Source organism: Pleurodeles waltl, chromosome 10 (assembly GCF_031143425.1).
Source record: "Pleurodeles waltl isolate 20211129_DDA chromosome 10, aPleWal1.hap1.20221129, whole genome shotgun sequence".
Lineage (NCBI taxonomy): Eukaryota > Metazoa > Chordata > Amphibia > Caudata > Salamandridae > Pleurodeles > Pleurodeles waltl.
The window spans coordinates 104,462,911-104,478,608 of record NC_090449.1 but is presented as its reverse complement, the minus strand read 5'-3'; the positions used below and the strand labels follow the sequence as shown (position 1 = coordinate 104,478,608).

The 15,698-nt window shown below is 39.7% G+C and overlaps 1 protein-coding gene across 1 annotated transcript in view; it reads left to right on the top strand.

Annotated features, from left to right (window-relative positions):
- BAIAP3 (BAI1 associated protein 3) overlaps window positions 1-15,698 on the top strand; it is a 976,697-nt gene that overhangs the window by 551,066 nt on the left and 409,933 nt on the right. The window contains exons 5-6 of the mRNA XM_069209880.1: window positions 2,786-2,893; window positions 8,077-8,136. Of these exons, the coding sequence (XP_069065981.1) occupies window positions 2,786-2,893; window positions 8,077-8,136 (168 nt within the window). The remainder of the gene's footprint in view (window positions 1-2,785; window positions 2,894-8,076; window positions 8,137-15,698) is intronic.

Here is a 15,698-nt window from a genome sequence, read left to right as displayed (position 1 = left end):
ATTTTGAACCACTACCTTTAATGAACACACTACTACATTTAATCAAGACAGTTGTTCCCCTGTTAATCCTCAGCACACTTCATCCCCTGGTGCAGCACTAGTGATGCAATAAGAATTTTTAGAGCCTCACATAATGGGTCTGCTTTTCTATCAGGCCCATAGTTTTCTACATAGACACCAAGGTATCTGTCAAAATCCATGCAAGGAGAGAGGCAGTCCTTCTGACAGAGGCTTCTAACCGCAGATTCTTCAGCTTGGAATATTCACCAAGCATCATACTGGATCCAGAAAATCTTGAGCAGTACCTATCCGAGCCAGTGGGTGGCGTCGATCAGCTCTTTGTTGGTGTCGTCCATGTCAGAAGTGACCTTGTGGGTTCCCACATAAGCCCACTGCTATCAGTTCCTTTCTTTCCACACCAACAACACAAATCCAAAGAGGTACTTTGCTCATTCTTCAACCAACATTTTGTTGACCTTTTTTGAGACAAATTGCTCCTAGTGTGCTAGGGACATGTCCTCTACTAAGCCTACTGGATTTAAGCCGTGTGAGGAATGTTACAGACAGATGTCAGTACTTGGTCCGTCTCTGATGGCTGGGGTTGAGTCACAACTCCAAGGCCTGCGCAGAATCAAAGTCAATGCACCAGAAGGCGATTCATGAGCAGACAATGAGGCTCCTGGTGGCGTGGCAGAAGAAGGCTCTGCACCATTCTCGTCTTGTTCTTGGGGCCGCTCTCGCCACTGTTCTTGGATATGTTCTGAAGAACCTGCCCAATTAAAAGAATTGTAGGCACCATGCAATCCATCTTTGGGCCACTGACTCCCTCCAGCGTGCCCACGGGCCCCATGGAGCCACAAGGTGTCTTGACAAGGTTACCCTCAGTCAGCCTGCCTCTGACAAAAGCTGACACCAACAGAGGTGCCTTCTTCTAATCTGACTTCCTTTATTGCAGTGCTGCTCAAAGATGACAAGCCCATCTTATCCCCTACTCTGAGCCGACAACACCTGAAAGCCACTCAACATTGTTGCCAGCACCGACTATGCCCTCCCAAACTCTAGATGTCCCACCACTCAATAGTCCTTCTCTCATTGCAGGGGGAGATCAGGATGAAGGGTTTGGGCCTATGGTGGAGGACCCTGATCCAACTGAGAACTGGAACGAGGAACTGCATGAGGCCACTGGGTTAGACACTTCCTCAGTCTCTGGCATGCTTTCCCCTATCAGAGGCCCAGTTTCAGAGGAAGGCACATCCTTCACCACTGTGACATGCAGGGCAGCTGAGGTCATTGATCTACAGCTGCCGGCAGTCAAGTTCAAGACTAACATGTTGACTGATGTGCTCCACCTAGAAGCACCTGAGTCCCTGCTTCCTTTTAACAAAGCCATCACCAATGTTCTCCTGGACACCTTGGCCAAACCTTGCACAGGGGCTCCTGTGTAGTGCAAGATTGCCTGCCACCATCATCCCGCTCCCGGAAACCCAGCCTTGCTCTCCCAGTACACCTTCTCTGAGAGCCTGGTGGTGCAAGCCTTAACTTGTAAGGTCAACCCAAATGCGTTCTCATCCACCCCACTGGACAAGGAATCTAAGGTGCTGGACACCTCTGGGAAGCTTATCTTTTTTCCCATCAGCCTAGCCTTGCAGCCTGTGAACAACCCATTCCCCCCGGCGCTGTTACTCCCGTGCTTTATGGGGCTCTGTTGTACAGGTGCTTCCTATGCTTCCTGGGGAGGGCTGCACCTTCCTCAACCAAGCCCTCATGGATAGTCTGGGTGAAGAAAGTTTTGGCATTAGATGCGGGCTGGACACAACAGAATCCCTAGAGGGAGCCTCTATATTCCCCCATATTCCTTACTGACTGTCTCATCCCCCCATTCCTCGAACTGGTCTCTTCACCCTAATGATCCCATTAGAAACTGCCCACTGGTCTACACATTGGTTTTCATGTGGTTCTACGTTTTTTACATGAAAATAGTTATGATAGAAGCTGAGGTCAGTACACTGGGGTGATGCTTATATGGGCACTGTGACATCTCTTCTTACGTAGAAGATCCAAACATGGAGTCTGTCAAAGCCACAGACAGGCACACAGAAGTGCTGCTCAATATACCCTGAGCAAGTCTGGCATCTGGGGAATATTCTAAGGTGAGGAACCTGTGGTTACATAGAGTCACTACCAAAAAAGCACTACTGAAGTTAAGTAACCAGTTCTTCTGGTTCTGGAAAAGCCAGCGATACCATATCAAACCTTGTATGTATGCCAGTGACTTATGAGCCATAGTACAGACTCTCCCACAAACACATAGGGCAAGGAAAAGCAGTGCTTCACTTTGGCAAATTTAAAATCCATCCAAAATGCAAAAAAAACATCACTCCCATCCCCAAACAACTAAGTGGCCAACTTCTGCCATCACATTCACCCACCTACAATCCTTAAGGTAAAAGAGGATCATTATCCAGAAGCATTTTCATTGAGAAACACCCACTTTTTACCTGTCCAAATGTCAAGCAAAAACTATAAATAACCTAATGTTCTATTAGTGTTAATGTGAGCGTGCCTTTATAAAACAAAGTAAGACATAATTTGAAGGTATTCAATCAATTATTGATGCATAGCATGCAGTTAAACTTTATATGATCTCCTAAATAAATGTCACCTGTAGTGGATTGATTTATCCTATATACCAGTGGTTTGCCATAAAAAAGAATGTCATATAGTGACTCAAACTCAAGATTTTTTCTAATAACAATCTTTTTGTTTGTGTTGGTTTCCTTCGAAGCTGGAAATGCTACACGAAGATGTTCTTTATACTCTGGTGTATAAGGCAGGGGTTGCTTCGGCAGATCACATTGCAAATGAGGAAGTACTCTTCAATTATCTTAAAAAGGTGAGTTATTTTAAAAATGTTGAGGAATTTTATTCAGATCAAATAATCCATGTGAACAAAAAAGACAGTATATTTAACCAAACTCTCTACATGTTATTCAGGGCTATTCTACTGAGTCATCGATTCCAAGACCAATAGATGGGGCATCATTTTGATATAATTATGGCTACTGCATAGTGCAGGGTTACTTGGTGTGCCCTTTCTGAGAGCAGCTAAGATCTATTTCATGGTCATTCTCTAACCTCAGTAGAAGTTTAAACATAGAACCTAAGCATGGCCATAGCTACTGTGGTGCAGGTGGTGCAGTGGCACTGGAGTCCGGAGGCTGGAAGATGTCTATTCTGCCCAGTAGCAGCTGCATACATGTTAAAGGCTGCCCGATCAGAATCTTTGAAATTCTGAGCATACTGGAGGCCAGACTCTGTGTTTACTCTTCTGGGAGGTTGGGAGAGAGGGGGGCAGAGAGAGAGAGGAGGGGAGAAACAGGGAAAAGAGAAGAAAGAATTGAAACAAAAGAGAGAGAGAAATAAAGGAAAGGAAGAGAGGAGAATGATAGAATGGAAGAAGGAATAGGATAAGGATGAGGCAGAAAGAGAAAGACAATACAGATGAGCAAAAGGGGAAAGTGAAAATGAAAAGTAATTGGCAAGAAATAAGGATGTCAAGCAGAAAAAGGGGGAACGAGATATGGAAATGTGAGAAACAGAATAAAGGATAAGGCTGTCAGGTATAGAAGAAAGAAAGAGATTAGGAGGAAGTGAAAGAGACAGAAAAGGGAAAGAGAGACTGTTAGGGGATAGGAGGTAGAACATAAAAGGGTGGGAAGAGTGGTGAAAATGAGGAAGACAGACAAAAACCTGGAGACCCACAAGGAAGAGCGCTGCTAGCATTAGCGCAGTAGGTGCAGTGACATCGGAGTCCTGAGGTCTGATGGATCTATTGCACCTCATTTATGTCTGTATTTATTACCAACCCCGGGCCAATTTTTCTTGTTTGCATTAAGACTCATGTCTTCTTTTCGTCAGGTCCCATTGTTATCGCTTATCTTTTTCTGTGCCAGGAATGTCTAGCTTCGCCTCTCGTGTCATTGTATCCCTTAAGTCAACAGTGTTTTCCATTAGGGTTTTGGCAAACATTTAAAAAGGTATGTCCCCTCAATTTGATTGAAAATGTGTTTTATCCCCGCAAAATAGTTTTTGTTTCTTCCACAAAAACGAATTTGTTTTCAGCCATATGTTGGTATTCCCTCAGTGTAACTAACTCAGTCCCTCTAGATTTTGCCATTGTGGGCTCGTGCCTAACTGGGTGCCCCTACCTCTTCTCCACTCATTAAGTTGTGTACTGTGAGGATGGTACTTTTGCTCACAGTCATCTGAAATCTATTTGCTCTTTTCTTCATCTATTTTCTTAACATATGTAATATCCCATGGGCAATGAACCTAGACAGTTCAATCATGATTTATGTCCTCCTACAAGTAATCAGGTGTTGGAGACATGATTATCTGCACTTCAAGGAACATATGCTTGATTTTTGTTCATCTATTTATGTATCATTTATAGTTTCTCAAACTGTGAACATGGCCTACAGGCATTGGCACACTTTACAATAAATAAAAGCAATATTAATACAAGAGCATAGCATGATAAACTGCAGCAAACTGTTTTTAAAAAAGTTATCAAAAGAGCCAAATGCAAAGAGAGAACAATAATACAAGGAATATGAAGAATGACTAAGAGGCTGAATCAATGGCACAAATAGCAGGGATGTACAGCTGAAAGGAGAAAGCAGTACAAATGAGAACGGAGAAGAAAGACTGGTAAGCTACAAAATACACAGACCCAAGGAGCGCGTGTTAGGAGTGTCCATGAGTAGCGGTGAACATTTGGACAAGTTCTGAGTGAGATTATATGTGGAACAACAAGAGCTTGAGATCTTGGTTGAATATTTCCAAGAAATTGGAGATGCATAAGGCAGGCGGAAGGGATTTCCAGGTTCCGGTCACACTGCCTGAGAAAGATTGAGCCATCCAACATTATTTCCTGAATGTAAGAGGTTCTTAGAGAAGAGTTTCTGCTTCATGAAGAGAACATTGGCCCCCCAACAAGATTGGTGTGTTGGTCAGGAGACAAAGAGAGGCTGTGTGAATAACCTTTTGTGTAATACACAAGTCTTAAATATGGGGAGCCATTGAAGCATAAGTCAAATTGGGGCTATATAGTCAAATTTGCTGCTTCAAGTGACAAAATGATAGGCTGCATGCAGTGCAGCAAGGTTATTACACATACCTTGCACATATCTGTGTTTTCAAGTCTTGGCGGAGAGTGCTCTACCTCGTGTGCTAACTGAACAAAAAAAGTAGATCTGCCTGATACATTATCAACTGAAAGACATGTTTTGGAACAACGCTTTCAGGGTCTGACTTTCAGAGCTATGCGTGTAAAAATGGGTTACATTTGTGTGTGTGTGTATATATATATATACATACGCACACTCCATGTAATGCCCCAAAATTGAGCATTTATGTGGCACCCCAGAAGTCAGATCCCTGCTGACCTGAAGAAGAAGGACACTCCAGGGATGCAAAAGGCAAGAAAAGAAGATTCGTCATGGACTCTCCAGAGATCCAAAAGACAAGAACAGAAGATCCGTAATGGCACCTACCCTGCCAGCCTGCCTGATGACTATGAGAATTGCAAGAACAATGCCTTCCTCCAGCTGCTGAAACTTCCAACAGCCCAGGAAGACTGCCAGCCTTCACCCCAGCGCAAGGAACCCTCATTAAGTAGTGGAGCTGCTCTTCTGCATCCTTGCAGGCACCCAAGAACCACTAAAGAGGACTTCGGACCGTGAAAAACACTGCCAGATAACACCATTGCACACAAGCCTCCCAGCCTGTTTTTAAGTGAGCCAACAGTGCCAACCGGAACCTCAGCTCCTCCAGCAGCTAAGTTCATCCTGGGTTTCCCCACTATGGCCTTCTCACAGATACCTGCAGTCTCTTTGTGCAGGCCCACCTTAACCTTGATCATCGCCGGTGACGGTAACCCTTATGGTCCACTGCAATTCTGCACCCGAACGTCCCGTACTGAAAAGAAGAGGATGACTGGTGTCACCATATCCCTGAGTCTCATGAGGCTTGAGCCCACATGTTGGTCCGGCCTGGACTGGTCCTCCAGTCCACACCTGCAGCCTATCCTGTATGCTCCCCTCCATCACGATCACCACTGGTGAAAGGCACTTGGCAGTCCAAGAACCCTCTGAACCCAGGTGCCCCCGACCAAGGAAGAGACCACTGGTGTCCCCACATCCATGAGCATTGCAAGACCTGAGCCCACTTGGTGGCTCTCCCACACTGGACACCCAGTCCTAGCCTGCAGCCTCTTTCACAGGGACCGATCTCCATTGGAACACATTCGGAACCCAACACTGTTTTGCACCCTTAACCCAGGCGCCCACATGCCACTGAAGGTGTATTGTGGATGCTGCCTTGGTCCTTGCCCATGACTCACCTTAACCCTGGAAATGGGTCTGGTAAGTCAGTGTACACTACCTGCTTGCTGACTCTGTTTTCCTCCTGTAGATTAACATTGAAGAACTAAAAAACTGCACTGTGTCCATTTTATTTTTGCAAGTGAAAGGTATTTATGCTTAAAAATGTACTTACCTTGTAACAAAGTTCTTGGTTTAAAGTATATATAAAAATAGGTGTTATTTATCTAAATTGGTCTCAGATTTATTCTTTGAGCGTGTGTCTCATTTATTGCCTCTGTGAGTACAACAAATGCTTAGCACTTCCCTCTGATAAGCCTAACTACTCACTGACCCTACCACAAAAATGGAGCATTAGTCCTATCTAAAGTGGTCATTCTGAGTCTGGCGGTCTTGAGACCGCCAGACTCGGGATGGCTGTCAGATCCCAGCGGTAGTGGTGGTCCGACCACCCCATTCTGAACGTGGCGGAGCTGCCACGGTCCAACCGCCGACACCACCAGTCTGCAGACAGCCTGCAGCCTGGCGGTCCCGACGGTCCAGGTGGTTGTAATCCGCCAGGACAGCCCTGCAAGCAGCGCTGCCCTCCGGTTTGCGAGTACCCATCTGCCAGCCTTTACATGGCAGTTTACACCGCCATGGAAAAGCTGGCGGAATGGGGTGCCAGGGGCCCCCGGGAGGCCCCTGCACTGCCACGCACTTGGCATAGGCAGTGGAGGGGCCCCATGCACAGCCCGTCGCGCATTTCACTGCCCGAATTACGGGCAGTGAAATGCGCTACAGGTGCTTCTGCTGCACTGCCATATTGTCAATGTCAAGGCCATCTTCACCGCAGGGCCGGAGGGCGGAAACACTAGTGGTCAGGTGGCGGGGTGAGTTTGGTGGGCGGCCTCCGCCGCTCGCCAAACTCAGAATGACCATGTAAGTTTGCCTTTGGATAACCAATCGGGGATCCAGTGGACACTCTGCATGGTGTCCTTTTCTTAGTGCAGCAAATAGAGAGCCAACTTCCTATATATATGTTCATAAGTATATGCATTTATTTAGTTGTCACACAAATTTGTTTTTTTGTGTTATCTCTTATTCTTTAAATTCATTTAAAATGTGAGCATTAGGAAATGCACATAATTCAATATTTGTAATTTTCTGTAATTAACTGCCTTAGGTGGGATTGATATGGCCCAGACCTGGGGAACGCCGCTCACTTTGCAATTGAGACATAAACTGCCCCTCACTGATGAGGCCCACTAAGGCTGCAGTCTGAAGAATTGGTTATGTTCCAGTTCAAAGAAAATGTGACTTTACAAATTTACGTTTTATTTTCCCTTTTGCGTTAAGATAAAAAGTTATTTATATATGATTGGTTCTATCTCTAATGGCATTGTGACCAAAATGAAATGGATGATAATCCTATCCAGAGTAATAGTTATAAATAATATAAGCACGTTATCCATCACTGAGAAAACCTTCAGACAATGCGATTATAGGAGTGCCTTTTTTTAAACTTTGATTGGCAACATTTTGGTTTTTGTATTCTGAATTTCTCTAATCATAGATATCGAATCATAAATATTTTATAGTTACAAATTTTTGCAAGGATTGTAGGTTTTGATAATGATATGTCTTGAAGTTCCACACAATTGACCAGTTAAAAGCAAGTTGATTTTAATGTTTTTGTGTTTTACAATTGCAGGTTTTTGACCTGAGAGATGCAGAACACGAGGTAATTCTTCAAGGAGTGAAGGAAGCAAAGGTAATAAGGAAATTGGAATGCAATCATTTTAGGGGTTTGGAAAGATAAATAATTGTTAGGTGCTAGGTCAGATGAGACTGGTGTGAGATATTTTTGTTTCAATATTTTAGTTTGGACTGCAATGGTTTGGCTTAGTCATGGAATCAAGTCCACTTAATGCATAACTTTTAGAGTTTTCATTGATAGTCGATAAATTAACAATCCTTCAAGTTTTTGTTTATAGAGCATTGTTTCTGCTAAACGGAGGGAAATCTGAGGTATTTGATACCTGCAACAAGCTTAAAATGCTGTCAATGATAGAAGAAGTTTTCAAATTGACATCAATGGAAAATATATGCACCAGTTCAAATCTATCTTATGTCAATGTAGTTGCATTTGGAAGAACTTTGAAAAGTTGTGTTACTGAGTTCTTATTAAACTTGCCATTTCTATTTATATTACAGAGGTCTTTTGCCTCTCTCATCCCTTTACATGCCCATTGCCTTTCTCTTATGTAAATACAGGACCTCATGTAGAGTGTGGTGTAAAAACTCTGAACAAAAGCACTCCAGTGTAAGCTACCTTTTTGTGAGGTTTCTGGTGTGTTTTTGCACCCGAATTACACAAAAAGGCAAAAATGGAGATGAATATGTTGAAAAAATGTTATGAAGATAGGCATCGGCACACAAATCTCAAAAAGAATGCTCATGCCACTTTTTGTACCATCACCATGGTCCTAACGACCCAGGTAGTTTTATAACATTCTTTATGTAAAGTGGCAGGATGCATGCCATTGGTTATTATAGTAAAATAAACCAAGCAACAACATTTTGCTTTACTATTAATGTCTAGTCTTAGTATCCCCATTAAAATATGAAGGCCTCTTTATTCAATAAAAGAAAATACTAGGCTCACCTTTGTAGATCTATATATAAATATGTCTATGCGCATGTTGATGAGAAACATCTTACAACATTAGTAAAAACTCACATGTTAGTTTGCACAGGGTGTTCATTCCCCTTTATCTCACCTTTCCCATGCAGCTATCTACATTAGAAATAACATTCTGTGAATTGAGAAATCTTGTCTTGAAGTTGAAATTCCAGCTCTCCAAGTGCTGGCTCCCTCACATTTTTGTGAGTGCCAGTCCAGAATCACTGACGGAATATCTTGGTAAGCAATATGGTTAGCAAAACTTTTATGTCAAAAATATTGGTTACCACAATATTGTGATACTATACTTATAATGGTAAGTACAAAAATATCAGAAAAAATCACTGACATTAATAGAGTCCAAAAATAGATAAACATATCTACTGTTTAATAGAAACAGAGGTTAAAGTAGTACAAGATAAATATGTTAATTCATAAATTTAATAGAATGTAAATACATTTATTCCACTAATATGTAATACTATATATAAAGATATACTTATATAAACACACGAACACAGATATAAATATGTTTGTGTATATATATATATTTATGTATGTATATATATATATATATATATATATATATATATTTACAGTGTAAGATCATTAATAAATATATAGAGAGAGAAACAATTACTAAAAATGTGTATTTAACATTATATTACTGTTTAGATTTTAAATTTATTACTATGAATATATATAGTATAATCAATGCCATAATTATTTTACTGTACTTCATATTAATGAGTTATGAGTTAATATTGTACATTTTTGAATATATATATATATATGTTTGTAGTACTACAAATATTTATACAATTAACATAATATAATATAAATCTTTTTATTAATGATGTTACGGTATACACACACACACACATATATATAACATATATATAAACAATATCACCATAAAAATAACATTTGATTCTAAAAAAAAAAAAGAATTTAGACAATAAATAAAATATTAACAATTGTAAAATCCAAGAAACACATTTACAGAAAATACTATAAACATTAACATAAAATAAAATAAAAATAAAAATACAAAATATAAAAAAACAAATTAATGCTACAAAATCTATTTAACAAATATTATGAAAACTATTGGAGTCTAAGACTATTAACTATATAATTCCCACAGCTGTTTATGCAACAATAAGAAAAGTGTTGAACTTCAGAGGAGTTAGACTTACTGTTCCTACTTCACAGTAGGAACGTGTTGGATTTCAGAGGAATGGAATTTACTTTTCCCACTCCAGTCCAAGCAACAGTGGGGAAAGTGTTAGACTTCAAAGGGGTGAGATTTACTATTCCCACTCCAGTCTACACAACAGTAGAGAAAGGGTTGGACTTTGGACGGGTACAATTTACTATCTCCACTTCAATATGTGAAACAGCAGGGAAAGTGTTGGACTTCAGAGGGGTGACTTTTACTTTCCCAATCCAATCAAAACAACAATTTTTTTAACTTGGGAGGGGTTATATTTACTATTGTAACTCTAAATAGGGCAATAGTGGGAAAATCTTCAACATTTTGATTAGTAAAATGTACTATTCCCACTGATATCAGTGCTAGTGTAGGGAAAGTGTTGGTCTTTTGAGGGGTAAAATGTATTAGTCCCACTGCAGCCTGTACAACAGTAGTGGATTGTGGACAAGGGAAAATTACTATTCTCACTTCAAACAGGGCAATGGATTTTAGATGGGTAAAATGTATTATTCCCACTCCAAACAGCTGAGCAGTAGAGAAAGTGCGGACTTTGGAAGGGTAGAATGTACAATTCCCACTCCCCACTGTGCAACATTGGGGAAAGTGTTGAATTTTGGAGGAGTGAAATTTGCTATTCCCAGTTCAGTCAGTAGCGCAACAGTAGGGGAAGTGTTGGACATTGGAGGGGGGGAAGTATTCTCTCTCTAGTCTGTGCTACAGTACGGATAGTGTTGGATTTCAGAGGGGTGAAATTCCCACTCCAGTCAGCACAACAGTAGGGAAAATATTGTACTGCAAAGAGGTTAATTTTACTATTCCTACTACAGTCCAAGCAAGAGTAGGGAAACTAATTCACTTCAAGCACAATACAAATATGAGTAACTCCATAAATGTTGAAAACATATTAACCTCTTAATAAAATAAAATGAATAGTAATTAACATCATATATACTATATTACATATGTTTTTATATATTATATAATATATATGTATATGTCTTTATATGTATATTTTTTATATTCTACATAACAATCTATATATTTTATACTATTATTATAAAATAAGTAGCTTCCCACCTTGTAACCTTACAAACCTAGCAGCTCACACCTAAAATATAACTAAAAAAAAACATTCCATAACATACATATTTAAAATAAAATAAATAATTAATTAGAAATTAATTGTTAATTAATGATTACTCAGTTGACATCCCACACTTGACCCTTAGAACCCCAGCAACCTACAACTAAAATAAAATTAATTTAAATATGTATTACACAATTTACATTTTTAAACTTCAATTAAATAATTAATTTAAAAATACTAATTAATAATTAAAACATTATTACTTAACTTCCCATCCTATACCCCTACAAACTTAGCATCTCACAACTAAACTATAAGTAAAATAAATCAGTTTTCCATATTTTACATAATTGAAAATCAATTAAATACTTATTTTACAATTAACAATACAATGTAAATTAATTAGTACTTAATTAACTTTCCGCCCCACTCCCCAACAAACCTAGCAGTCTGCAACTAAAATATAAGTAAAATAAATAAGTATTCCATAAATTACATAATTAAAAATTCAATTAAATAATTATGTAACAATTAATAATTCATTGTTATTCAAATATTACTTAATTCACTTCTCACCCTAAAGTCCTACAAACCTGATAGCCCACAAATAACATATAATGACAATGAATCAGTATTTATTAAATTACATAATAAATGGCAACCATATAATGAAATAAAAAGTATTGAATTACTCTTAATTATTTGTTACCTAATTAACTTCCCACCCTATCCTCCTACCAACCAACTAAGACACTATAAATTACTATTAAAAGTTAATACAAAATTATAAATCACTTAAAATTATAAGCTATATTTTCAAACCAAATCATAGAATGTATATGAACAATACTAACATAAAATAATATATCAACTAAAACACATTAAAATAATAAAAATCATTTTAACCACTATATTTGTGAACAGAATATTAAAAACATCAAAATTATTTACAACTATATTACTTACCTAAAAAAACAATATTTTGTCAATTATATTTGTGCATGACGATATTTGTTCCTCACGATATTTCAATTCCTAAATTTCTGTCTCCTGATATTTTTCAAGTATATTTTGTCCAAACAAACCAATTCCATTTAAGTGGGACGGGAAGCTGTTTTTATAGCTGTGTACAATACTGACATAATCTATACCCTACTTGTAGGGACACATTGTTGCAAACACATTTCTTCCTCCAAAGTTTCCTTGCCAGATCACATTTTTCCATACATCTGTGGAAGATCGTCAGAGTTCTTTACATTTTTTTCACAACATAGTCTCATCTTCGTCCAGTTCAGGTAGCTTATGACACTACACTCTGCTTTTAAGCCATGCACCTAGGGCCATCAGCCGTTTCCATCTGGTACATCTCAAAACCTTTCTCATTGTCTGTCTGAACAGACATAACCATCTGGCAGTCATGCGAATTAACCTATGAGTTTCATCTTTAGAATGAGGAGTCAAGGTGCGTAAAGTGGCCCAGAAACCAAGAACTGTAGCTAGCACCATTCCTGTCAGTGAGGGAGCAAAGAATCCCAATGAACCTTCTCTATGGCAACCATTTTCCTATGTTCAGACCAACCTGTTAGAAAATGATCTGTTCCAAATCCTCTCCTGATATGGAAAACCTGTGGTATTGTAAGCACATTTTTATGAAAATGTTCAGTGTTTTTACATAATGCTATATGAGTTGAATACATTTGACTTATGTTTGCCTCCAACCCATCTTTCTTCTATCATTGTAAACAAATGTAAACAAATGAAAAATGGCCGTTAGAAAGTGTGTGCTCTTTGTTACATTGAATAGGCTTATGTATTATTTTCTACATAGTAGCCACAGTGTGTGTGTGGCACAATGTGAAAAACAAGTTATCTATTTTATCATTCTTAAAAGGGAAAGCAATGCCAAATGGCATGTTGGTCCCTCATGAGTACTTTAGTGTGGAATATACTTGATGAAAGTTGCTTATTTGTCACAAGTACTGCAAGAACGGAGAAGCTTTAGACTTTCATGGAAGTATATTTTAGGTTAATTTCATTTAATGTAGATTTTCCAAGTAACTTATGATGGAAAGTCTTAATTATATTAAAGACATGGAGGCTAGTATTATGCTTTCTTTTTCTGCTTTATTTTTAACAGCAGCTGCAGCTAAGAAAAAACACCAATCCCAAAAGGTTTGCGGAACAAGCAACCAATGGGAGAACAGACAGTAATCCAACCAATCACAACCCTATACACAATAAGATATACCAATACTGACTGCAAATTATACATATGGCTAGAATAAACGCAAGTAAGTCTTCAATTCTGTTCAGAGTAGGCGAGGAGTAGCACTTTATGGGATGGTTAAAAGAGGTATCCGATTTCAGTGCTGATTGGAATGAAGGAAGACTTTGAGCAGAAGCGGCATCCGATGCTTTAGCCTGAAGTAGACGCTGGAGCGTTGATAGCAACTAAGAGGGTGGGAAAAATAGAACAACATTAGCACAGTAAGCGGTGGGATAATACTCGCCTCCGTGTCTTTAATAAAATTAAGACTTTCCATCATAAGTTACTTGGAAAATCTACATTTTATAACAAGACCAGAGGCTCCTATTATGCTTGTTTAAAGCATGTTAATTACTAAAGAAGTTGCCGTATTAACAGGTTTACAATAAAATGTACGAAAATTAAAATCATTTGAGAAATCTGCCGATCTTAGGATATCTTCCAAACGGGATCCAGCCCAAAAAGCTTTTGACGCCAAAGCTCCTTTAGCAGAATGGGCTCCAAATTTTGAGGTGTCGATGCCAGCTAGTGACATTACCCATTTAACCCAACAAGCCAGAGTAGGAGAAGAGACCGGTTTATACGGTTTCCTGAAGGAAATTAAAAGTTGGGAAGCTGAAGATGTTCTAAGATCGGCAGTCTTTTGTTCATAAACCTTTAAACAGTTTCCCACACATAATTTTGGATAATTAGGAAAGAACGGATAGAAAACAGAAGTAATATTGGTTTTAGTACGACGAGACACATTGAACAGTACACCTGTAGGAGTAGGGTGACGAGCCGAGATATCCAAGGCTTTGACATCGGACAGACGTTTGATAGATACTAAACAAAGTAACATTGTTAGTTTAGCGGAAAGCATTTTCAAAGACAATAAGTTATTATCCTGCCAGGATAAAAACATCTGAAAAACGAGATTGACATCCCATAGAGCGGTATATTTGGGAAGGGGAGGGCTGGAGAATTTTACTCCTTTCAAGGGCGACAGATGATAGGATGTTCCCCTACGGGTTTCCCATTAATAAAAGGATGGTGGAGGAAGATGGCTGACCTATATAAGTTGATGGTCCTGTAAGATTTGCCTGCACTAGCCTGAGAGGCAAGGAAATTTGCTATCAGACTAAGATCTGCTGAAAAGGGATCACACGCTTTTCCCAGACACCAGCTAGATCAGATGGACCAGGCTGATTTGTAAGCCTTGGATGTGCCTGGAGCCCAGGAATTGTTGATGTAGGTTGAAGCTGTGAGAAAGTAGCCTCTTTCTAGCCTTGTTACCCCCACTTTTGGCCTGTTTGTGAGTATATGTCAGGGTGTTTTTACTTGTCTCACTGGGATCCTGCTAGCCAGGGCCCAGTGCTCATAGTGAAAACTCTATGTTGTCAGTATGTTTGTTATGTGTCACTGGGACCCTGCTAGCCAGGACCCCAGTGCTCATAAGTGTGGCCTATATGTGTTCCCTGTGTGATGCCTAACTGTCTCACTGAGGCTCTGCTAACCAGAACCTCAGTTGTTATGCTCTCTCTTTACTTTAAAATTTGTCACTAACAGGCTAGTGACTAAATTTACCAATTCACATTGGCATACTGGTACACCCATATACTTCCCTAGTATATGGTACTGAGGTACCCAGGGTATTGGGGTTTCAGGAGATCCCTATGGGCTGCAGCATTTCTTTTGCCACCCATAGGGAGCTCAGACAATTCTTACACAGGCCTGCCAGTGCAGCCTGCGTGAAATAACGTACACGTTATTTCACAGCCATTTACCACTGCACTTAAGTAACTTATAAGTCACCTATATGTCTAACCTTCACCTGGTGAAGGTTGGGTGCAAAGTTACTTAGTGTGTGGGCACCCTGGCACTAGCCAAGGTGCCCCCACATCGTTCAGGGCAAATTCCCCGGACTTTGTGAGTGTGGGTACACCATTACACGCGTGCACTATACATAGGTCACTCCCTATGTATAGCGTCACAATGGTAACTCCGAACATGGCCATGTAACATGTCTAAGATCATGGAATTGTCACCCCTATACCATTCTGGTATTGGGGGGACAATTCCATGATCCCCCGGGTCTCTAG